This window comes from Bombina bombina, chromosome 8, assembly GCF_027579735.1.
Source record: "Bombina bombina isolate aBomBom1 chromosome 8, aBomBom1.pri, whole genome shotgun sequence".
In the NCBI taxonomy this organism is placed as follows: Eukaryota; Metazoa; Chordata; class Amphibia; order Anura; family Bombinatoridae; genus Bombina; species Bombina bombina.
Genome location: NC_069506.1, coordinates 223,411,741 through 223,437,870, shown reverse-complemented (window position 1 = coordinate 223,437,870; position 26,130 = coordinate 223,411,741). Strand labels below are relative to the sequence as shown.

The 26,130-nt window shown below is 37.5% G+C and overlaps 1 protein-coding gene across 5 annotated transcripts in view; it reads left to right on the top strand.

Moving 5' to 3' along the window:
- The window catches only part of LOC128638943 (guanylate-binding protein 1), a 163,832-nt gene that overhangs the window by 94,621 nt on the left and 43,081 nt on the right, over positions 1 to 26,130 (top strand). For all 5 annotated transcript variants that reach the window (XM_053691072.1, XM_053691073.1, XM_053691075.1 and 2 more), the window contains 2 exons: positions 2,013 to 2,225; positions 3,977 to 4,079. In XM_053691072.1, coding sequence (XP_053547047.1) covers positions 2,013 to 2,225; positions 3,977 to 4,079 — 316 coding nt within the window. The remainder of the gene's footprint in view (positions 1 to 2,012; positions 2,226 to 3,976; positions 4,080 to 26,130) is intronic.

Genomic DNA, 26,130 nt, shown 5'->3' with positions numbered 1-26,130 from the left:
TGATTACTTTGGGCCAATGCCCCGCAAAAGGCCCTTTTAAGGGCTATTGATAGTTTAGTTTAGGCTAGGGTTTTTTTTTTTATTTTGGGGGGGCTTTATTTTTTATTTTGATAGGGCTATTATATTAGGTGTAATAGCCCTATCAAAATAAATTCTATCAGTCAATCGGAATTAAGGTAGAAAAAATCCTATTGGCTGATGCAATCAGCCAATAGGATTAAAGTTCAAACCTATTGGCTGATCCAATCAGCCAATAGAATGCAAGCTCAATCCTATCGGCTGATTGGATCAGCCAATAGGATTGAACTTTAATCCTATTGGCGGATTGCATCAGCCAATAGGATTTTTTCTACCTTAATTCCGATTGGCTGATAGAATTCTATCAGCCAATCGGAACTAAGGGACGCCATCAAAGACTTTGTTTGAAGAGGATGCTGTGTGTCGGATGTCTGCCCATCTGGAGGACCACTTCGCCCCGGCTTGGATGAAGACTTCTCCCGGCTTCGTTGAGGACTTCGGCCCGGTTGGATGAAGACTTCTGCCGCTTCCTTGAGGATCTTTGTCCTGTCTTCAGAACAGTAAGTCTATCTTCAGGGGGTTAGTGTTCGGTTTTTTTAAGGGTGTATTGGGTGGGTTTTATTTTTTAGATTAGGGTTTGGGCACAAAAGAGCTAACTGCCCTTTTAAGGGTAATGCCCATCCAAATGCCCTTTTTCAGGGCAATGGGGATCTTAGGTTTTTTTAGTTAGTATTTTATTTGGGGGGTTGGTTGTGTGGGTGGTGGGTTTTACTGTTGGGGGGTTTTTTTGCATTTTTTTTTACAGGTAAAAGAGCTGATTACTTTGGGGCAATGCCCTGCAAAAGGCCCTTTTAATGGCTATTGATAGTTTAGTTTAGGCTAGTTTTTTTTTTTTTTTTTTTTGATAGGGCTATTAGATTAGGTGTAATTAGTTTAAATATCTTGTAATTTGTTTATTATTTTCTGTAATTTAGTGGGGGGGTTTGTTCTTTAGCTAATTTAATTTAATTTATTTAATTGTTGTTAATTTAGTTAATTTATTTAATTATAGTGTAGTGTTAGGTGTTATTGTAACTTAGGTTAGGTTTTATTTTAAAGGTACTTTTGTATTTATTTTAGCTAGGTAGTTATTAATAACTATTCTACCTAGTTAAAATAAATACAAACTTGCCTGTAAAATAAAAATAAACCCTAAGCTAGCTACAATGTAACTATTAGTTATATTGTAGCTAGCTTAGGGTTTATTTTATAGGTAAGTATTTAGTTTTAAATAGGAATTATTTAGGTAATGATAGTAATTTTTATTTAGATTTATTGTAACTATATTTAAGTTAGGGGGTGTTAGGGTTAGGGTTAGACTTAGGTTTAGGGGTTAATACATTTAGTATAGTGGCGGCGATGTTGGGGCGGCAGATTAGGGGTTAATAAGTGTAGGTAGGTGGCGGCGATGTTAGCGACGGCAGATTAGGGGTTAATAATATTTAACTAATGTTTGCGAGGTGGGAGTGCATCGGTTTAGGGGTTAATAGGTAGTTTATGGGTGTTAGTGTACTTTTTAGCACTTTAGTTATGAGTTTTATGTTACAGCGTTGTACCATAAATCCCTTAACTACTGACTTTTAAATGCGTTAGGGATCTTGGAGGTAGAGGGTGTACTGCTCACTTTTTGGCCTCCCAGGACAGACTCGTAATACCGGCGCTATGGAAGTTGCATAGAAAAAAGGGTTTATGAAGTTTACATAAGTCGTTTTGCTGTAAGGCCAAAAAAAGTGTGCGGGGACCCTAAACCTGCAAGACTCGTAATAGCAGCGGACGTAAAAAAGCAGCGTTAGACCCTGCTTTTTCAGTTTACTGCAAAACTTGTAATCTAGGTGAATGTAATTTCATTGTTTTTTTATCATGCATTTCTTGATTCTGCAATTTTACTTTATTTAATGGTCCTTTAGGACCTTATCAAAATAAGATTTTTCATATTTTATTCCTTTTACAAACAGAAATTAATAGACAAGAAAATGAAAGAGTTTACTGAATGTAATATGAAAGCTTCTGAAGATCTATGCAGAGCCCTAATAGAGGAATTCAGCAAGACTTTAGAAACAGGAATATCCACAGGGGAATGCTTCACACCTGGTGGCCACACGCTCTACCTATTAGAAAAAATGAATTTACTGGAAGAATACAACTTATATTCTGGAAAAGGCATAAAGGTAATCACTTTGTTACTGTTCATCATAACAGTTTTGTTTTCCACACATGGGTTATTAAAGGGACATGAAATCCAACATTTTTCTTTCATGATAGATCATAGAATTAGGGTTCAGATAGAGTCAATTTACTTCTATTATCAAATTTGCTTCACTCTCTTGGTATCCTTTGCTAAGCACATCGAGTGAGTCAATGATGTGCAGCATATATGTGCTGCCACCAATCAAGGTGAGCCTGAAGGCTTGCTTGGAAACAGGTGTATACGGCCCCATTTGGGCCGTGATAAATCAGCCTCTAGGGGTTTAAATACCTACCTGTATCGCTGGAGAGCCACAATAATCCCAATCCTTCTTCACTGAGCCCTGGTGCGAACTAATAAAAGGCTTAGCTAGGTGGATCCCAGAACCTCCCCATGCACACCTGTACAAATCATCTTTATTCACACCGGTTCCTTTATTAATGTGCGGACGGACATGATGCCATATAGCGGATCATGTTCGCTGCACATCGATAAATGCCGACAGTATATGCTGTCGGCATTTATCATTGCACTAGCAGTTCTGGTGAACTGCTGGTGCAATGCCACCCCCTGCAGATTCGTGGACAATCAGCCACTAACAGCTGTCCACTACCTCAGAGGTGGCGGACGAGTTAAGGATTAGCGGTCTTAGGACCGTTGCTTCTTAACTTCCGCTTCAGCCGGAACTGAAGCGGAGTGGGTCGGAGGCAGCATCCCAGTCTAGCACCCCAGTCTAGCTTAATACTTTCAACAACTTTCTGCAAATTTGTGAATTCTATTGCTTATTGAAGTAAAGACATTAAACGGTCAGATAGATAAAGATTATTAAGTAAAGAGTACTGGAGTACAGTATTGAATGTTTGAAATTAAGATTTTATGTTTTAAAAAAATAAGGGAGAAAAAAGTTCTAAGAGATGATAAAAAGGGGGTCTGGGAGATGCCTGAAAATAAGGGAGACTTGGTTATACTACATGAAGCAGAAAGATCTGGAGGAATCTTCTATAGTGATTTTGGAAGCCATTTGCCAGTTCTATCCTTAAAGTGGCAGTAAACTTGAAAAGATTTGTGTCTGTGGATCTTACTTTCCACATCATATTTATGTGTAATAATATTTTCACTAAAATGTAATATATTTCAGTATGTAGAGTGAAAAGTGTCTTCTTTTATTTCTCCCTGGAACCCTTAGCCAACATTGAATTTTTCATGGAGTGGTACAGTCCCTGAGAAGGTTGCCCCTCCCATTTTCCCTGCATATTCAACAAGCTCACGAAAATGAGGATTTCTTAAAGCCATGAGCGGTTTGAAATGAACTAATTGTGGCATAATAGCTCAGTTAGTAGAAATCAAATGTCCCATTTAATACTTTCCACTGTCAAATTGAATATATAATCTTCCAGATAAAAACGTATACAGTCCTTACCTATTAAGGGCTAGATTACAAGAGGAGCGCTAAATTATTGCAAACGCGATAATAACCAGCCATTAAAAGTAGCAATTAGCGCTCAGAAAACTAATTAGTGATTGTGAGGCTGATTTATCAATGTCTGGCGGACATGATACGCTGTAGCGTATCGTGTCCGCCAGACATCCCTGAATGCTGACAGCATACGCCTAAACGCTCGCCGGAAAAAAGGGGCATCAAGCTCCGTTCAGAGCTTGATAATTCGGCCCTTATGCCTCAGTTATACACACAGATTAGAATATGTATATAAAGCTATTTTCTTTCCCACAAAGGCTCTTGAGGTGCTACAGAATTATCTAGATGACAAAAGGGCAGTAGAAGATGCTATACTGTTTGCAGATCAGACCTTGACTGAGAAGGAAAAGCAGATTGCAGGTAAGGAGGCCAAATGTAGCTTTGATTAGAGGTAAAGAACATTGCAGACAGAATGAATCACAAAATTGAAATCAATTTCAAAGACAAGAAAAAATAATGAATACATAATAGATTTCTCTCTCTCTTCTACTCCTAATAACTGAACTGTGAAATTTTGTGGTGTATACGTAATAGATTTAAGACAACTTCCTTGTATGTAGGTACAACCGAGTGGTGCGCTAACTGTTGCGCGGCTAGTTATAAGAGGTTTATCGTGCTCTTTGCACGTGTCGGAGGTAACATGTATTACTAGTAGAAAGTAAATGTGTTTGCTTGAGCACAATTAATTTTAACGCCCGCCAGGATAGTGCAAATTCAAAGCTCTGGTTAACTGGCACAAAACGCATCAAAATTACATCTAAAAGAACAGTTACACTCATAATAACACTGTCTAATAAACATTATTAAAAAATGTTGCATAAAAAAGTTATAATGATTCAAAGATAAAAGGAGGTCTCAGGTGTTAGAAAAAAAAAAGGCTGCAAAGGGCTTTAACATAGAAAAAATTCATATTCATGTCTATATATATATATATATATATATATATATATATATATACTAGTCCTAAAGCCTGTGTACACGGGCCATTTTTTGCAGTACAGCGGTCCCACCCCTTGCTCTCTCTCTCTATCCCTCCCCCTCTCTCTCTCTCCCCTCTCTTTTGCTCTCTCCCCTCTCTTTTGTTCTCTCTCTCCCCTCTCTTTTGCTCTCTCTCTCTCTGCCCTCTCTTTTTCTCTCTCTCTCTCCCCTCTCTTTTGCTCTCTCTCTCCACTCTCTTTTGCTCTCTCTCTGCCCTCTCTTTTGTTCTCTCTCTCCCCTCTCTTTTGCTCTCTCTCTCTCCCCTGTCTTTTGCTCTCTTTCTCTCCCCTCTCTTTTGCTCTCTCTCTCTCTCCCCTCTCTTTTGCACTCTCTCTCTCCCCCCTCATCACGCCTGGCCCCGCCTGTGTCACGCCCAGCCCCGCCCTCATCATGCACAGGTCCCGCCCACGTCGTCCCCATCAGCCATGCCCACGTCGTCCCCGCCACGCCCACTCCACTACACGCCAGATCAGTTGGAAGGGCAGGTGTGTTTGTCCTTGCGTGCAGTCTCTACTGCGCATGACAGCTTCGGACAAACACACTTGGCCTTTTATTATATAGGATATATATATATATATATATATATATATATATATATATAAAGTTTTGAATATAGGGGGCGCAGATCCTAGGTGTACCTCTCAGTTGAAGTAAATGATTCCACACAACCACCAATCTTGTTAGTAAAAGGTGAATTCTTGTTTGCACTAGGAATAAAAACTCCAATATTGTGTGTACAAAGCCAGAGTATATAAGTGCAGTATACTCACTTGTATAAAATTATAATACCAGCGATGTTGGGCGAATGGTGCCACATAACCACGATCTCGTCAGTGAAGGGTGAATTCTTAGTTTCACTAGTAATGAGAAACTATTGTGTGTGTATAAAACCAGTGTATAAGTGCACTATATTAACTCTTTCAGAATTCAAATGCTAGCTATGTCACAAAGGCTGCAAAGTTCTTTTAATAAAAGAACAACTTTTATTTATACAGCTCAACACATTTGAACAAATATATTGTCTTTCACTTCCTCTTTCGGTCTGTCACAATGGACTGATTCTCCCACTCACAAAGACGGTCACTCCCTTGACCTGATCTTTAGCTATCGATGCACTCTCTCAAACTTCTCAAACTCCCCTTTTCCTCTTTCTGACCACCATCTCCTCACCTACAACATATCATCCCTTCCTACAACTCTCCCACCTTCTACTCCTCACACCAAACTTCACAGAAGCATTAGGTCTTTAGATCAGCAACAACTTGCTAATTCCCTTCAACCGCTCCTCTCATCCTTCTCCTCCTTTTGCTGCCCTGAACAATCTATCTGCCACTATAATTCCACCCTTATATCCGTCCTTGACAATCTCGCCCCTCTTACCACTGCTAGGAAATCACACACTCATCCCCAGCCCTGGCATACTCCTCTGACACGGTACCTACGCAGATGTTCCCGTACTGCTGAACGACATTGGAGAAAATCACGGAGTTCAGCTGATTTTCTTCATTACAAATTCATCTTGAACTCCTACTACTCTGCCCTTAATCTCCACAAGCAACACTACTTCTCTACTCTTATCTCTAATCTTTCTTCAAACCCAAAACGTCTGTTCTCCACTTTCAATACTCTCCTCCGCCCTCCCCCACTTCCTAATACAACTTCTCTGTCAGCTCAAGACTTTGCCAGTCACTTCATTAACAAAATTGATTCCATCAGACATGAAATCAGCTCTCAACACAATTCCATTCTCTCCCCCCCTCAAATACTCTCACTCAACCACACCCCTCATAACCTGAAACTTAGTTCATTCTCCCCTGTTACTGAGGACGAAGTTTCAGCACTTATACTGCGCTCTCGCCTCACTACCTGTCCCCTTGACCCTATCCCCTCACAGCTGCTCCCCTCTCTCTCTGCTACCCTTACCCCTATGCTAACACACATTTTCAACCTCTCCCTCAGCACTGGTACATTTCCCTCATCAATGAAACATGCACTGGTCACACCTATCCTCAAAAAACCTTCCCTTGATCCTACCTCCCCATCCAACTACCGCCCAATTTCCCTCCTCCCTCTTGCTTCAAAGCTTCTCGAAAAACTAGTATATGCACGCCTATCCCATTTCCTTACGTTAAACTCCCTTCTTGACCCGCTGCAATCTGGATTTCGTCCCTATCACTCCACAGAGACAGCTATTGTTAAGGTCACCAACGGCCTACTTACAGCTAAATCAAAAGGCCACTTCTCTCTGCTTATCCTCCTTGATCTGTCCGCAGCCTTTGACACTGTCGACCACCCTCTTTTGCTCCAAACCCTCCAATCCTTTGGCATCTGTGACACAGCCCTTTCGTGGCTCTCTTCCTACCTGTCAAACCGTACCTTCAGTGTAGCCTTCTCTGGGGCCTCCTCTGCCCCGTCACCACTTTCTGTTGGAGTACCGCAAGGCTCTGTCCTCGGTCCCCTTCTCTTCTCAATCTATACGTCATCACTAGGTTCCCTTATTAAGTCCCACGGTTTCCAATATCATTTGTATGCCGATGACACCCAAATCTACTTCTCTGCACCAGAACTATCTCCTTCCTTGCAAACCTGTGTCACTAACTCTCTTTCTCACATCTCTTCCTGGATGTCCTCTCACTACCTCAAGCTAAATCTCTCCAAAACTGAGCTCCTCATTTTCCCCCCTTCTTCCAAAATCTCCACCCCCAATATCTCTATAACTGTCGACAACTCCATCATTACCCCTACCCCACATACCCGATGTCTCTGGGTCACATTTGACTCAGATCTTTCCTTCACTCCTCACATTCAGTCCTTGGCTACAGCCTGCCGCTTCCACCTTAAAAACATCTCTAAAATTAGACACTTCCTTACACAAGACACAACTAAGATTTTAATCCACTCTCTCATTCTTTCCCGCCTTGATTACTGCAACTCTGTCCTCTCTGGTCTCCCCACCTGCCGCCTAGCTCCTTTACAATCCATAATGAATGCCTCTGCCAGACTCATCTTCTTTACACGTCGCTCTTCATCTGCTGCGCCTCTCTGCCAATCCCTTCACTGGCTTCCTCTTGCCTCTAGGATCAAACACAAAACTCTCACTCTTACATACAAAGCCCTCAACTGCACTGCTCCCCCCTACATCTCAGACCTTGTCTCCAGATACTCTCCCTCCCGTCCCCTTCGCTCTGCTCATGACCTCCTACTCTCCTCCTCTCTTGTCACCTCATCACACTCCCGTTTACAGGACTTCTCCAGACTGGCTCCCATCTTGTGGAACTCTCTGCCTCGCTCCACAAGACTCTCTTCTAGTTTTAAAAGCTTCAAGTGCTCCCTAAAGACTCTACTGTTCAGGGACGCATACAACCTACGCTGACCTTTCCTATTACCAGTTCCTCTCCTCCACTGCAATCCCCTGAACCCTCTTAGCATGTAAGCCTAAGAGTCCAGCTGTTTGTAGATCACCTTCTTAAGAGCTGACTACAACAGTGCAACTCTTGGCAGGGCCCTCTACCCTATAATTGTTTTGTTGTACTCCCCTTTGTTTATAGCGCTGCGGAATCTGTTGGCGCTCTACAAATAATCGATAATAATAATAATAATAAGAGCAAGTTAAAAAACATAAAAAAGGTTGCTGCAATATATATGTGGCACCATTTGTCCATCATCGCTGGCATTTGAATTTTGAACGAGTGAGTATACTGCATGTATATACTCTGGCTTTGTACACACACAATATTGGAGCTTTTATTCCTAGTGCAACCAAGAATTTACCTTTTACTAACGAGATCTGTGGTTGTGTGGAATCATTCGCTTGAACCAGCATACTAACAGTTCTTTTGGTAGAGACTGTGGGAAGGTGGCAGTCCATACCTTTGAGGGGAGTATTTGTTCTTATCCATTCTAACAGCCTTTTGTAATATCTAAACAAAGGGTCTGTATAAGTATCTGTTTTTCATTAGTATATATATATTGTATATATTTATGTATATATGTTTTTCATGTGTATATGTTTTTATATGTGTACTTATATTTACAGACATATATAAACACATAAATACATATGTATACATATATAGGCAGCTATATAAGGGCTTTGGAGCCCTTTGCGGTGAAAATTATAAAAACATGAAAAAGCATATTTATGCAAAATTCATATTTACTAGAGTGTTTACTCTGTATTTACTGTAAATATTTCACATTCCAATGTTCTTTACATAGGGGAATATACAGTATATATAGCTAAAAAGGTACTATATACAGTTCTAATAAAATAAGTTTGTATTTTTCACAATGGAGAGTGTGGGACCTGTTTATTTGTCTATCAACATTTACTACCTAGAGCACCCCGAAAGTTGTTTGTTATTGTGTGTGCAGATATCCTGCTTCAAGGTACTTTATATATATATATATATATATATATATATATATATATATATATATATATATATATATATATATATATATGTATGTATATATATATATATGTATATAGTAAAAAGCAAAGTGCACTTTAATGGGTATCTTTTTCAAATACAGTCACTTTATTGTGAATGTTTTCGGACCTCCAGGTCCGTCCTCAGACAAAAAAAGTGTGCAAACATTAACTTACCCTCCACCATTATTATCCTCTATACTACAAACGCCGGTCATCACGTTCTCCCGGGTAGACATGCCCATATCAATGACCTCATCATCCCAGGCAACGTGGGGCCGTTCAATCTAAAAAATGCAAAGTATCTAAACATTACATAAATGGTCTGATAGATAATCAACAATACAGCATCTCAAAATAGCAAAGACAAACTCATACTTCAGTATTATTTCATGTTATTAATCAAGCATGTACCGTCATGAAGGTTGTTATAGCAACCTAACAAATAAATATTGAGTAGCGTGATTGGCTCATCTGAAACCATTTAGAAGCAAATATGGCTTATACGGTAGAACTGATTAATAACAAGAAGACAGAGTAAAAATAAGCGTTAAGTGACCAAAAGTCACAATCCTGCAGTGGAAAACTAGATGGCAAAATATATAAACAAATATATATTTGAGAGCACAATATATAACCGTGAGCACGATATATAACATATGACGAGATCATTATGACTGCAGATGCCGACAGGACACTAATAAAAAGTGTTACCATAGCAGTCGAATGCATAATAGCATAGAAAAAATGGCTTAAACATCCAACACCGATAGTCATAATAGGCATCATATGAGACCATAATTTTGTGCATAAAGTCACAAAGTCAACAACAACCGTTATCGAAAAACCAGCTAAGTAGGGGTTGTTATGACAACTATATATGCAACAGCGGACTACATACTGGCTGTTTGGACCGTGTAATATGCATGAAGTCCAATTCGACAGTAGTCCTCATAGCAGCTAAGGAAGATGTTTTCAAACTAGCAAATATCAAAAAACAGAAGTGTAGGAGAACACAACAAACCACAGAGAAAAATGTTCTCATATCATAATAATATAGCAATTAAATATAACCCAAGATAGAATTAAAGAAAAGTGTGTATACATAATTGGAAAATAATACAGTCGCTGAACTACCCTCTGTGTAGAGAACCAAAACTTGAATCATCTACTTGGGAATACATATTAGGGAGGTAAAGAAACTCACCCATAAATGGAGAGGCAACAAAACGGAAACATCAGTAGCTAATTTGGAAAACAACATACAAATGAAAAACCAAAAACTCAAAGCCACAGGCCCTATATGAGGGATACAGAAAGAATTAACCAGAACAATTTCAATCTAAGACCATCTTGGCAAAAGGTAGAATATAAAAAGGGTAATGACAACCAGAACCAATATCAGACCAACAATAGACAACACTATCACAATAACAACACATACAGTTCTAATAACAACTATAGTGGACACAACAATTGGCGTAACTCAGGTAGAAGAACTTATGACTATCCAAGAACATATAAATAACAAGCCAATAATTACTATGAACACCAAAAAACATATAATAAACCTACCAATAGCTATAACAACTATAATAGATTCTCAGTCCTAGAAAGATATGAACCACAAAATAGATACAATGTCCAAGATCAAAAAAGGGAGGATGATAATAAAAGAAACACACCACAAACCATTTCCCCAAATCCACAAACTTTTTTAGAGCTAGGCCCCCACCAAAACTCAGGGAGAAGAAAAAGAAGACATTCAGAAAGAGGGGAACCAGAGGAGGTAGATCAAAGAGACTAAAGAGAATATCAGTATCCACAGAGAACTCATTTTCAAGAAATGAAAAGAAAGAAATAACCACACAACCACAAGGAATATATAATCTAAGTAAACTCCAGCTAGATGTCACACAAAGTCAAACACTGAGCAAAGGACTATTTGATAAATTTAACACATTCATAGATGCACATAAATTTGTTCGTAATTTAACATTAAAGAAATATTTTATAAAGAATCCAGTTGAAAAATCAATTAGAGATGAAAAAGCATGTAGCTCAAATTCAAACACTAATGATGTAACCACAACAGAAATAAAAACCTTCTTCAAAGATGAAAAGGGCTTCATTCACACTGACTTAAAAAGAAAATCCAATTTTTACCCTAAGAATCAAAAGGGAAAATATATTGACACTTTTGAAAAATTAATTACATCAGATATAACTAATTTGAAAAATAAGAAAAATAATAAACAAAACCTTACAAGAAAACAGAAACTACTCATAACGGAACTAGAAAAGAATAACGAAATTATCATAAAACCAGCAGATAAAGGGGGGAATAGCGATTTTAGATAAAACTTCAGATTTTTTTTAAAAACCATCTAGAAAAGGCAAAACCAGTGAGAATAATTACAGATAAAGAGTATGACTATTTATACCCCAGTTATCCTAAAATTCCAATTATATATGCACTCCCGAAAATACACAAAAACAGCACAAACCCCCCAGGCCGTACAATAATTTCGGGAATAAACTCTCTCACATCAAATCTTTCAGCATATATAGATAGATTCCTTCAACAACATGTAAAAAATTTAGACTCCTACCTAAGAGACTCAACTAGTCTACTAAAAATTTTGGAAGATATCCAATGGAAACCAAACTATCTATTAGTAACTTGTGATGTATCATCACTGTACACCAGCATAAAACACTCAGATGGAGTCAACGCAGTTAAACATTTCTTTACAAATGATGGTAAAATGCCACTTGACCAAATTGAATTCATTCTAAATGGCATAAACTTTATCTTAACACATAATTACTTTATATGATGGTATCTTCTATGAACAGGTTTGCGGAACTGCGATGGGCACTAAATTTGCCCCCAGTTACACAAACCTGTTCATGGGTCTATGGGAAAACATTTTCCTTACCCAAAGCATATTTAAAGGTAATTTTTTAATTTATAAGAGATATATAGACAACCTCTTCTTTGTATGGACAGGGGATGAAAAAGACCTGATACAATGCATCCAAAACATGAATAATAATGACAAAAACCTCACATTCACATATACTTATGACAAAGAGAAAATAAACTATTTAGATCTAGAAATTTCAACTAATGGAGATAAACTAAACACAAAGACATATTTCAAGGAAGTCGATGCGAAGAACTACATACACTGGGAAAACTGCCACCTAAAAAAGTGGAAACAAAACATTCCAAAGACTTAAAAGAAATTGTAATGACCCTGAAACATTTGAACAACAAAGTGTAATATTCAAACAGAAATTTATAGACAGGGGGTATGATGTATCAAAAATAGAAAAAGATATAGAAGAGGTAAGAACAATTGAAAGAACCGACATCCTAAACAACACCAATAAGAAAAATGAACGCAAAAACATAATGAGTGATAAAATAAACATTCCTTTCATCACCCAATATGCTGAAGATAAATATGCCATAGAAAAAATTATCAAAAAACATTGGTACATCCTAAGCTATGATCCAGATATAGTCCCATATTTACCTCCAAAACCGAGATTTGTGTACAGAAGAGCCAACACACTTAAAAATAGATGGCCCCCTCAATGAAAAACACCAGAAACAAAGATATAGAAAAAGGGGTTCTAGGATCAGATTTGAAGGGATTTTATCCCTGTCATATATGTAAGGCCTGCAGACATTCAAAGAAAACCCACATTTTCACTTCCAATAGTACCAAACAAGAATACAAAATTAAAAGCACTATAAGGTGTATGGACAAAAATGTGATCTATCTGATAGAGTGTAAAAAATGTAACATCCAATACACAGGGGAAACGGAAAGAACTATACGTGAAAGACTAAGAGAACACATTTTATCTATTGAAAACTCAGGGGAAAAAAGGAACTTAGAACTTCCGGTCCCAAAACATTTTAGACTATGTAATAATAGCAATCTAAATTTCTTCAACTTCACAGCTATAGAAAAAAATAAGAAAAAACTGTAGGGGGGAAACCATTCAAACACACTACTGCAAGCAGAAGCAAAGTGAATCTTTCAATTACAAACACTACAACCAAAAGGTCTTAATATAGACTTCAATCTAAATAGTTTTCTAAAAGTCTTCTAAAAGCAAATGTGTAATACCACATAATTACTAGTAGTTGACTATACACATTTTTAAACCAATACAACTCTCAACCAAATTGTTTTATATATTTTATTGAGATCCATATATTTTTTGAGATCCATAGATTGTCTGAGCCTAATTCCATGACTCATGAACACCCTTGACCCATATCCATATGGACATTCTGTATATATATATATATATATATATATACCTTTTGAACCCTTATTCACATACTGACCAATTTAAGTATTGCTCATACAGATATATATATATATATATATATATATATATATATATATATATATATATATATATATATATATATATAAAATTATTTATTTTTTGCACATATTTATTATTTATTTTTTGCCTATATTTTTTACTTATAATTTTTTGCCTATAATAATTTTTGCATATATATTTTTGGCCTATATTATTCGCCTTTATATATTGTTTTGCCTATATATTTTTTGCTTATATATTTTTTGCTTACAGTTTTTAATCCTTAGATGATTTTAGAAATTTTTATATGAATTTGGAAGAATAAACGTATCTTTTTTAAAAAATTTTACATCCTTTTTTATTAATTGTATGGAATATTTAGATGATTGTTTAACCCCCTTGTGGGCTTTCATCGTTTTGGATATATTTCATTTGTATTTAGATTTTTATAATTATAAATATAACCATTTTTTCCATAATTGTTCAACAAACGATAGTAAGCCAAAAATAAGCTAAAACGATCTCATATCCCCAAAAATAATAAAGAGGAATTAATAGCCAAAATAAAAATAATATACAAAGATCATATTAGTAATCTATACTATTAACACTAAGAATTGTTCCACTCCGCCCCAAACCCTGTTAACTTACACGTCCAAACATTATTTTGCATCTATCTCAAACAATATAGAACTGCGCAAAAATGGTTACATATATAAATAGATATGCTTTGGGAAACCACATATTATTTCAAATAGACACATTATTGCTCTCACGCCGAAAATGCTACATCCGAATGTTAATCAAGAACACTGATTTGTTTTAAACGATACAGTTGGTACGTAAACAGCCTCATAGATACAACATCTGTCATAGAGGATACATTTATGTAATAAAAAGTATACTGACATAAATAAACTATTGTATTGCTTTGTACAGAATCGTAACCTTTTGGAATTAAATTCAACCAATTAACTTTAATGATATAATTATTTGATTGTCTGACCGTTGTGTAACAGCTTGAGAAAGGGTATAAAAAGCCCGCCAACAACCCCAGCAGTAGTACAGCTTGAAAAAGCCAGTGTTTACGGCCAAAACGCGTAGCGAACTACTGCAGAAAACTTTTAAAACCTACCTCAAAAATCTTTCAAAATCCTCAGTTTTGAAATTACTGAGCACCGACAAAAAAAGCAATTTCTTCAAAAAGCAACTGCTATCTAACAGCAGACTACAGCACTTAAAACAAGACAACATTTTTTTAAAACCTTCAAACCAGTATCCAGAGAAGTGCAAACTCCTACACTCCTGCTCCTGCATCTAAATATAGCACTAAAAGGAGAAACATCATTTACAACCATCCAGGATATTGTGGAGACACTACTATTTGAAATACCAACTGAGCGGAGGATCATTACAGCATTACTCGAACCAACAACCAGGCTCCAGAATCGGCTAAGAGACAGTAAGTAAAAACCTTTAACGACACACCGCTCCTTACTGTTTTGCCTCTCTTAGACCGTAGAGCCCTGGCAACGTATAAAGATATCAACATTCCTGCCAAACAATCACCTCTTGCTTCATAGACAATACACATAATATACTGGTGGGAGAATATAAATACATAATATACCGGTGGGATAATAATACTACAAACCGGTGGTAAAAACTAAAACTAACAATGTTTGTTTCTAAGAAAAACGTCTGTTTCTAAGAAAACCTTAGAAAGGAAGCTCTAAGAAACCTCACCTATAGGAAACGGTTTCCTTATTCAGTCGGCCAACTGCTTCATTTACTGCTTCATTGACTCTGATGTGTGTTTTTTTAACCAAACTGTCAAACAAGAAATATACTAGCCCTAATCCATTGGCTTTTATCTATTCATCTACATATATAACCTTGTAAACAAGCCAATCCACTCTAACTTATCTGCAATAGGCTAATCAATTATATGGGTATTGTGTAACCAACTGTATGGTTCATGTATAAACATTTGTATTTATCAATTTGATTCCTTATGAATTACATTCCTGTATTTAATGTATGATAATTATGAGTTTGATCTTTTATTTTATATTACACTAGGTGTTTCAATGTACTAGGTGTAATGCATATATATTAGTAAACTGTATTATTTGTTATACATTTATATATATTTTCATCTGTTATACTTTTAACTCTCCCTCAAGACACAAAGTATTTTAAAAAAACCTCCCTTAAAGTCCCGCAGACATGATATTTTTATATATTTTTATATATATATATTTTTTATCAATTTTTATCAATTTGAGTGACTAATATTAAAAAAACGATTTTTAACAATTTGATCAATTTTTCATCATTTTATGTATTAATATTAAAGATACTATTGGTTCAAGAAACTTCTGAGTCATAGTGAAATAATTGCTACTTATTTCTACTACACAAGGGGTATATCTCCAAAACAAAAATCATACTAACACTACATATATATACACCCAATCACTCTTAAAGGTTTTAGCCTTTATTTGCGCCCCATACTCCTAAATCTTTTCTTTCCACAAAGAAACTCACCCTCCCATAGAAACATAGAAACATAGATATTGACGGCAGATAAGAGCCATAGGCCCAGCAAGTCTGCCCGACCTTACCTAATAGTATAAACTTATCTAGTTCGTAGGATAGCCTTATGCTTGTCCCATGCATTTTTAAAGTCCCCCACAGTGTTTGTTGCTGCTACCTCTTGAGGAAGTTTATTCTATAAATCAATCACTCTTTCTGTAAAGAAGTGCTTCCTCAAATTACTCCTGAATCTACTACCCTTTAGCTTGAGCTCATGACCCCTTGTTCTTGAATTTTCCATTTTATGTAAAATACCCACAGCCTCAGTTTTACTAAACCCTTTAATGTACTTGAAAGTTGCTATCATATCACCTCTTTCCCTTCTCTCCTCTAAGCTATACATATTTAGGTCATTGAGCCTATCCTGGTAAGTTTTATTTTTTAGACCATGTACCATTTTGGTAGCCCTCATTTGCACAGATTCAATTTTGTTAATATCCTTCTGAAGATATGGCATCCAGAACTGCACACAATACTCAAGATGAGGCCTAACTAATGATCTATAAAGTGGCATAAGAGATAAGAACCTTACGGCTAGATTTGGAGTTTTGTCGGTAACGACCCGAAAAACTAACGCCGGCTTTTTTCTGGCCGCACCATAAAAATAACTCTGGTATTGAGAGTCCAAAGAATGGCTGCGTTAGGCTCCAAAAAAGGAGTGTAGAGCATATTTAACGCAGCTTCAACTCTCGATACCAAAGTTGCTTACGCAAGCGGCCAGCCTCAAAAACGTGCTCGTGCACGATTCCCCCATAGGAAACAATGGGGCTGTTTGAGCTGAAAAAAAACCTAACACCTGCAAAAAAGCCACGTTCAGCTCCTAACGCAGCCCCATTGTTTGCTATGGGGAAACACTTCTACGTCTGCACTTAACACCCTAACATGTACCCCGAGTCTAAACACCCCTAACCTTACACTTATTAACCCCTAATCTGCCGCCCCCGCTATCGCTGACCCCTGCATATTATTTTTAACCCCTAATCTGCCGCTCCGTAAACCGCCGCTACTTACATTATCCCTATGTACCCCTAACCTGCTGTCCTAACACCGCCGACCCCTATATTATATTTATTAACCCCTAATCTGCCCCCCACAACGTCGTCTCCACCTGCCTACACTTATTAACCCCTAATCTGCCGAGCGGACCTGAGCGCTACTATAATAAAGTTATTAACCCCTAATCCGCCTCACTAACCCTATAATAAATAGTATTAACCCCTAATCTGCCCTCCCTAACATCGCCGACACCTAACTTCAATTATTAACCCCTAATCTGCCGACCGGAGCTCACCGCTATTCTAATAAATGGATTAACCCCTAAAGCTAAGTCTAACCCTAACACTAACACCCCCTAACTTAAATATAATTTTAATCTAACGAAATTAATTAACTCTTATTAAATAAATTATTCCTATTTAAAGCTAAATACTTACCTGTAAAATAAACCCTAATATAGCTACAATATAAATTATAATTACATTGTAGCTATTTTAGGATTAATATTTATTTTACAGGCAACTTTGTAATTATTTTAACCAGGTACAATAGCTATTAAATAGTTAAGAACTCGGGCATATAAGGTTTGGTTGGCGCTGGGATACACCTCCCCTTTTTTCCCTAATCTGTAACAGTCAGTAAAGTGTCATTGAGTCTGTAATTAACATTTGGATTTTTCTTCCCTAAATGCATTATTTTACACTTTGCTGTGTTAAACTTTAGATCCCAGTCGTTTGTCCAATCCTCCAATTGTTGTATATCACTTCTCATTTTGTCTACCCCCCCTGGAACATCCACTCTGTTACAAATTTTTGTATCATCTGCAAAGAGACATACTTTCCCCTGTAGCCCTTTGCTGATATCGCAGATAAATATGTTAAACAAAACAGGCCCCAGAACTGACCCCTGAGGAACACCACTAGTAACAGCCCCCTCTGCTGACTGAACCCCATTTACTAAGACACTTTGTTTTCTGTCCTTAAGCCAGCATTCCACCCAGTTCACAATTTTTTAATCTAGACCAAGGAGATACAGTTTGTGAATTAGTTTATTATGTGGGACGGTGTCAAATGCTTTGCTGAAATCTAGATATGCTACATCAACTGCTCCACCTTTGTCTAATACTTTTGTTACATAATCAAAGAAGCCAATTAGATTAGTCTGACATGATCTCCCTGAAGTAAAACCATGCTGATTTTGGTCCTCTAAATTGTTTGTCTTTATGTAAGTCATAATTCTTTCTTTTAAGAGGCTTTCCATTAATTTCCCTACTACTGAAGTTAAACTAACTGGCCTGTAGTTGCCAGATTCTTCTCTACTGCCCTTTTTATAAAGAGGTATTACATTTGCTATTCTCCAATCATCTGGGACAGCTCCTGTTAATAGTGACTGATGAAACAGATCAGTTAATGGGACAGTTAGCACTGATCAGAGTTCTTTTAAAACCCTTGGATGCATATTATCAGGACCCACTGCCTTTTTAACATTTATTTTTGATAATGCTAACAAAACCTCATCCTCTGTAAAAAGATAACTGTTAAGCTTGTTTCTATTTTTCCGAGCATCCCTTAATGTCGACATTGTATCTTCACAATCTTTTGTGAAAACAGAACAGAAATAATCATTGAGACAGTCTGCAATCTGCTTATCTCCTTCTATTATTCTACCATCAACTGATTTCAATTTTACTATTCCTACCTTATTTTTTCTTCTTTCACTGATATATCTACAGAATGTTTTGTCCCCATGTTTTACTGACTGTGCTATCTTCTCTTCTGCATGAGCTTTAACCTTCCTAATTAAAGGGACATAATACTCATATGCTAAATCACTTGAAACTGATGCAGTATAACTGTAAAAAGCTGACAGGAAAATATCACCTGAGCATCTCTATGTAAAAAAGGAAGATATTTTACCTCACAATCTCCTCAGCTCAGCAGAGTAAGTTCTGTGTAAAAAGTTATACTCAGCTGCTCCCAGCTGCAGGTAAAAATAAAAAAAAAAATGAAGAAATGAACAGCAGCCAATCAGCATCAGCAGTGCTGAGGTCATGAACTCTTACTGTGATCTCATGAGATTTGACTTAACTCTCATGAGATTTCATAGTAAGCTTCCTTTACCTGATTGGTGAAATAATATGAGAGTGCACGATGCTCATCCCTTCAGCTGTCCTAGGACAGACACACTAAAATGCTGCTTAGAAATCCTTTACAATGGGAGGTGGCTACTGAGGAACTTTTGAGGTAAAATATCTTTCTTTTTTACATAGAGTTGTTCAGGAGATATTTTCTAGTCAGCTTTTTACAGCTATGCTGCATCACTTTCAAGTGTTTAAACATTTGGGTATTATGGCCCTTTAACTGCTTAGTCTTTTTTTGTTGGAGTCTCCATATTTTCATATCATCATCTGCTTGTGTGTGTGTCTGTAATTTTTATAAGCTATCTTTTTTGTCTTTACAGCATGTGCTACTTCTTTGGAAAACCAAATTGGTTTCCGCTTTCTTTTACTTTTACAGACATGTCTAATACAGTGTGCGGTTGCATCTAAAATGGCACCTTTCACAAATTCCCACTGTTCTTGAACCCCTGTAATAAGAGTTTTCCCTTTCAAATAGTTTTTTAGGTATTCTCCCATTAATGAAAAATCTGCCGTCCTAAAGTCTAAAACTTTTGTTTTAGTCTGGGTGGACAGTTCCTGTACATGAATACTAAACCAAACAGATTGATGATCACTGGATCCTAAGTTCTCTCCTACAGACACATCTGAAACTGTATCACTGTTTGTAAGTATTAGATCTAATATAGATTCCTTACGAGTTGGTTCCTTGACTAATTGCTCAAGTGATTCCCCTAGCAGAGATTCAAGAATATACCTGCTTCTAGCTGATCTAGCAGAAGGAATCTTCCAGTCTATATCTAGCAAATTAAAGTCCCCCAGTACTATAACCTTACCCTTCATGGTCATTTTGGTTATTTCTTCTAATAACAGATTGTCCAGTTTTTCATCCTGCAATGGAGGCCTATATACAACCCCTATTCTAAAAACATTTTATCTCCAATTTCCAAAGTCACCCAAATACTTTCCACCTCATCATTTGTTCCTACAATTTCAGTAACCTTTATATTTTCATTTACATACAGAGCAACTCCTCCACCTTTCTTTCCTACTCTGTTCTTTTTAAATAACCTGTATCCAGGTATGACTATGTCCCAGTCATGCAAATCATTGTACCATGTTTCTGTTATAGCTACTAAATCCAAGTTGTCCCTAGTAATTATTGAAATGAGTTCAGGTAATTTATTTCCTAAGCTGCGAGCATTTGTGCTCATGGCACGAAGAATTTTTCTACTAGAATTTCTAGAATTGTTACTTGGACTAACAGTTTTGGCATGCTGTGGGGGGCAGGTGGATATATTAATGCTACCCCCCTTTATTAGTTTAAATGATTTCTAATAAAGCATTTGAACTCCTCTCCCAGATACTCTGTTCCTTTAGCATCCAAATGCAAGCCATCTCTCCTAAATAACCTAGTATCTTTCCAAACAGAGCTATAATGGCCAATAAAACCAAATCCTCATTCCCTGCACCACTTATCTAACCAAGAATTAAATGTTGTTATCTGCTCCATCTTTCCTGCTTCCTGGCCATACACAGGTAAAATAGCAGAAAATGATAGAGTTGATGCCACATTCTCTAAATGATTACCTAGGTCACAAAACTCTTTCTGAACAGCAGCAACATGATTACTAGCCAGATCATTTGTTCCTAAATGAACAATCACATCTAACTCACTTCCCTTTCCTGCTGCCTTAACAATTCTCAAAATATGATTCTTATCCCTGTGAGCAGTAGCTCCTGGAAGACATCTAACCTCCTTTGCTTCTCCTTTACTTTCACCTAAATACACATTCCTCAAAATAGAGTCACCCACTAACAGTCTTTTCCTCAAAAACACATCTGCAGTTCTTTTCTGTGTTATGTTACCTGGAGAATCAGGTACCAATAGATTTAAATTACCTGTTACAGCTTCAGAGGGCTCAGAAACAGCAATCTCCTCATCACAAGTGTATTCGGCAAGAGCAGCATAGGAGTTTTGCAATGGCAGAGGTTGTGGGCAATGCTTCTGGTCTACTGTTCTAATTCTTCCAGAGCCTACAGTGATCCCATAGAAAAATCAAAAAGTTGGAGTAAACATAAGAGGGAGAAGCAAAAATACAAAAACTAATAAATATGCAGTAAATAAATAGGCAAAAATAAATGTTCAAATCAGCCAATAGGATTTCAGTAGTTCTCATCCTATTGGCTGATTTGAATTTGAAGAATAAAATCAGCCAATAGGAATGAAAGGGACACCATTTTTAAACGCGTACGTTGAATTCACTATTCAGTGTACGGCCACGATCGTACGAAGAGGATCCTCCACGCTCCATGGCTCATATATTTCTCTATATGTCTGATGGTATTTTGGTTAAAAAATAATATATATATATATATATATATATATATATATATACAGGATATATATGTATATATATATATATATATACAGGATATATATATATATATATATATATATATATATATATATATATATATATATATATATATATCGAGAAATAGATACGGGAGAGAAGCAAATGCTTTAAAATTTATATATAAGCTAGTGAACAAGGGTAACCTCCAATCGGTCCTTGTTGGTATTATAAGTACATATGGTGCAGGCCCTTAAATAGTATTATAATGTGTAATATAACAGAAGAACTCATCCTGGAAAATAGCCAGGTTGAAAAAAGACAGGGAAACAGCACTCTTTTGAAAAAACAATATTTATACTAGCACAATTTATATACATAAGTGGTAAGGGGGATGGCAATCGGGAGTCCTGCCTCCACCCTTGAACCGCAAGGATAGGCAAAGTACACTGTGTGTAAGGTACAAAATAGTTTGCAACAACAATATTTATCAAAAAAACAAATATTTATTATGGGACCTTCCGAGTCCAATATACAAAACCTGACCGGTCAGGGGATGTGCGGAACAAGTTGCGCAATATGTAAATACAGCACAATACAAAGCTGACTTAAGTGAAGCCTGTCACACTTCCTACACCCAGCTGCACACAGCACCTCTGTGAAGAGGTAATTGCTGGGCAGGTAAAACGTTGTAAGGGATCTAAGAAAGTGATGACAGCTTTATAACAAGCGGGATAAGCTAGTCAGATATACCTTGCAAACTGTACATAGAAGAATTTATATTCAGAGGGGAAGTGTATTCCTGGGATCAACTACACCCTGCTGCAGCCGACGCCTCACTCAGGAGGTATAGCGGTCGGGCAGGTAGAAAAATGGGATCTAAGTGATCTAATGGAAACACGCCCTCAGGATATGTACATAAATAGATAGACCAGACATTTAAATCTTCATGTATGGATGACATGTATTGCAGACAAGGTATAAGTAAGTACATTCAAGAAAACAGCGTTATTGCATGCCATGCAGAAAAGCAATTAGGTGTGTTAGTATTCAGCATATGTCTGTCCATTTTAAGTTCCTAGAAAAAGCTGTGCCCCCTCTCGACAGAGTGGCGTTTGCCAGGTGCGAAATTCATGCACATAAGCCAAAGCTGATTCATGCAGTTAGCGGCAAGGAATGTAATGGAACCATACGACCTGATAGCTGCAATGACAAGTCGGCCGTGCCGAGTAGCTGTGAGTCCATGACATGTATGCCAAAATATGCCGAGTTTTGATTCTGACTTTGCTTTAAGAGTGCCTGGTAGTAAACCGCAGGACTTGTTTGCAGATTCTTTGCTTAATGATCTTCACACGCACATCACGTGATCCGGTCGGCTGGACCTATGCCGACGCGCGTTTCACCCGTGCGTCCAAGTTGCTTAACGGGCTTCGTCAGGGCGTGATATCCAAGGTGCACCTGTAACTCTATTTATACCTAGTGTCGTTTTGCGCCTCTACTGACGGGTGAAAGTATTGCAAGTATTTGCAAAGTATCAACAATTAAGGAAAAACCAAAATGTGTCTATATTCAAATATGAAGTAATAAAAAAGGATCTATCTTACTTTACATTGAAATCTAGAGAAATATAAAGGAGAAAATAATAAATATATTGATGTTGCAATCGTCTTTTTATTAAAAATTAACAGAATTTAGCCTACTATAGTACAAGACGCTAGAGAATGTGTTCATTCACAGAAAACAGGCCATATCCAATTTGTCATTGAGGCCTGCAGGAAGCTGGGTACCCAAAACTGAGATCCACCTGCATTCCTTTTGGAGGAGAATTCTGTCATTATCCCCCCCTCTATTGTTGGTTATGCCCCTATCTATCCCGATAAAGGAGAGGGAGTCAGGATTACTGTCATGCATGTGTTCGTAATGTTTGGCAACGTTACTTTTCTGGTTCTTATATTTCACATCGTCCCGGTGCTCTGTTATCCGGTCTTTTATGGCCCTTCTCGTTTTTCCCACGTAATAACGCGGGCAGCTACACGAAAGAAGGTAAACAACCCCTTCCGTGTTGCAATTCACAAAGTGTTTTAGAGTATATGTTTTTCCTGTGTGTGTTGCAAATTGTTTGGTCTTAACCATATACTTGCATGCAACACATTTCCCACAGGGATGGTTGCCATAGGATCTGTGTTTGGACAACCAATTTTGTTGTTTAGGAGTCGACAAATATTGGCTCCTCACCAATTTGTCTTTAAGACTCGGTGCCCTTTTGGCTGTGATGTTTGGAAAATCCCCAACATCACGTGATACTGCTTCATCACTAGTCAAAGTGTGCCAGTTGTGTGCCAAAATCTGTTTTAATGAGGTCCAATGGCAATTATACTCAGTGACCAATCTAATTTTTGATGATTCACCAGTCTTGTCTTTGGGTACCAAAAGACTATCCCTATTCAGATGGGCCGCACCGGTTAGGGCTTGTTTCACTATCCTCTTTGAATATCCTCTATTCAAAAACCTTTTTTCCATTTCAGCCGCATGCTGATAGTACTTCCCTTTTGTGGAACAATTTCGGCGTAGCCTGAGAAATTGGCCCTTAGGGATACCCCTTTTTAGGTGGCTTGGGTGATGGCTAGAAGCGTGAAGAAGGCTATTAGTGGCCGTGCTTTTGCGATAGTTTTCTGTCATCAGGCAGCCATCTTTAATCTTCACATTTATATCCAAAAAGGATATTTCTTCCTTACTAAACTGTAGGGTAAGTGAAATATTACTCTTGTTCTTATTTAGAGAATTCACAAATTCTTTCAAGGTCTGCTCTGAGCCTTCCCAGACTAGGAAGACATCATCCACATATCGTAGCCATATGTGGATGTTCTCGTCGAAAAGGGGATTCTGGTACACTTCTTCCATTTCCCAGATGCCTAGATGGAGACACGCATAAGTGGGAGCACATGTTGCTCCCATAGCTGTGCCCTGTTGCTGGGAATATATCTTATTGTCAAACATAAATATGTTATTTGTAAGTGTGAATTTTAGCAGTTCAATCGCGAAGTCAGTATGTTGTACAGCACTCATACCTCTCGTCGATAGGAAATGCTTACATGCCCTAAGTCCTACTTCGTGTGGGATTGATGAATATAGTCCCTCCACGTCTAGGGTGACAAGGATGGCATTTTCGGGGAGCACCAACCTGTCAATCTTACGTAGGAAATCCGAGGTATCCATAATGTATGATGGAAGGGTGATGAGGTAGGGTCTAAGAAAGGAGTCCACGTAGTTGCCCAGATTTTCAGTAAGGCTGCCTATGCCAGCCACAATCGGTCTACCTGGAGGATGGTTGGCATTTTTGTGGATCTTAGGGATGCAGTAAAATACAGGCATCACCGGATGTTCTGGATATAGGTACTTAAATTCTGTGGAGGTTATAATATCCTTGCTTTTTGCTTCTTTCAAAATATTGAAAAGTGCAAATTGTAATGCAGGGATCGGGTTAAACGTTAAACTCTTGTAGAATGTTTTATCCAAGAGTTGACGTTTAACCTCCAAAGTATACATGTTTTCGTCCCAGAGAACCAAATTCCCACCCTTATCCGCGGGTTTTATTACAAAGCCCTTGGCATTCATTAGCTGGTTAAGTGCCTTTCTTTCAGATTTTGTTAGATTGTCATTGACCAATCCAGTGAAGGGTAGTCCTAGGATTTGTTTTTCAACTTCTCTGACGAAAATGTTCACAGCTGGTACCATGGATAGCTGTGGCATGTATTTGGATTTTGCCTTAAAATTAGAGTGAAACCTCTCATACTGGATGGAGTCTTCCATCTGTGAGGGGACATATTGGCTGCCTTCACTATCTACCAAAAGACTCTGAAGGTTCAATATGCTAGATGTATCTTCTCTATTTAGAGCAACATCCTCCACTAGGTGTCTACTCTTTCCTTTCATAATTTGCGATAGTACAACCCGACGTGCAAATAGGTGTAGGTCTTTAATAAACTTAAACTTATTAAGTGAATTAGTAGGACAAAAGGTCAATCCTTTTTTTAAAACCTCTATATGTATGAGATTCAATTTGAAGGAGGATAGATTGATTATCTGAAGACCCTCTTCTGAATTATTCAATATCCCCTTCGACCCCGAAACCCTCGCGATCTGCCCCGAGGGTAGTTCGTTTGGTTCTGGTCGTAACTCCGTTGCCGTCGTTGTCTGGAGGGATACCTCCTCTCTTCTAAGTGTGTACCTGCTGCTTTTCCTCCTCCTTTTTCTTCCCCCTCTCCTCCTTCTCCTAAAAAAGACTGTGAGTTCCTACGGGTAGATCTTCGGTGCTCAGATTCTATATCTGACCCATCAGTACCCGAGTCGTAGGAACTTCTTTGTGGCAGATAATTATAAACTTTTTTATTTTTATAATCATCATTGTCTCGCGAGAATTTCCTACCTTTTCTTAATTTAATATCAGTTTGTAACCTTGATATTTGTTCTTTTATCTCCTCATTTAGTTTTGCAAAGTTTGTATTACTTGAAAAAGTGTTAACCAGTTTAAGTGATTCCTCTGCCTGAGTGATGGTCTTTTCTAGTCTTTCTTTGTTA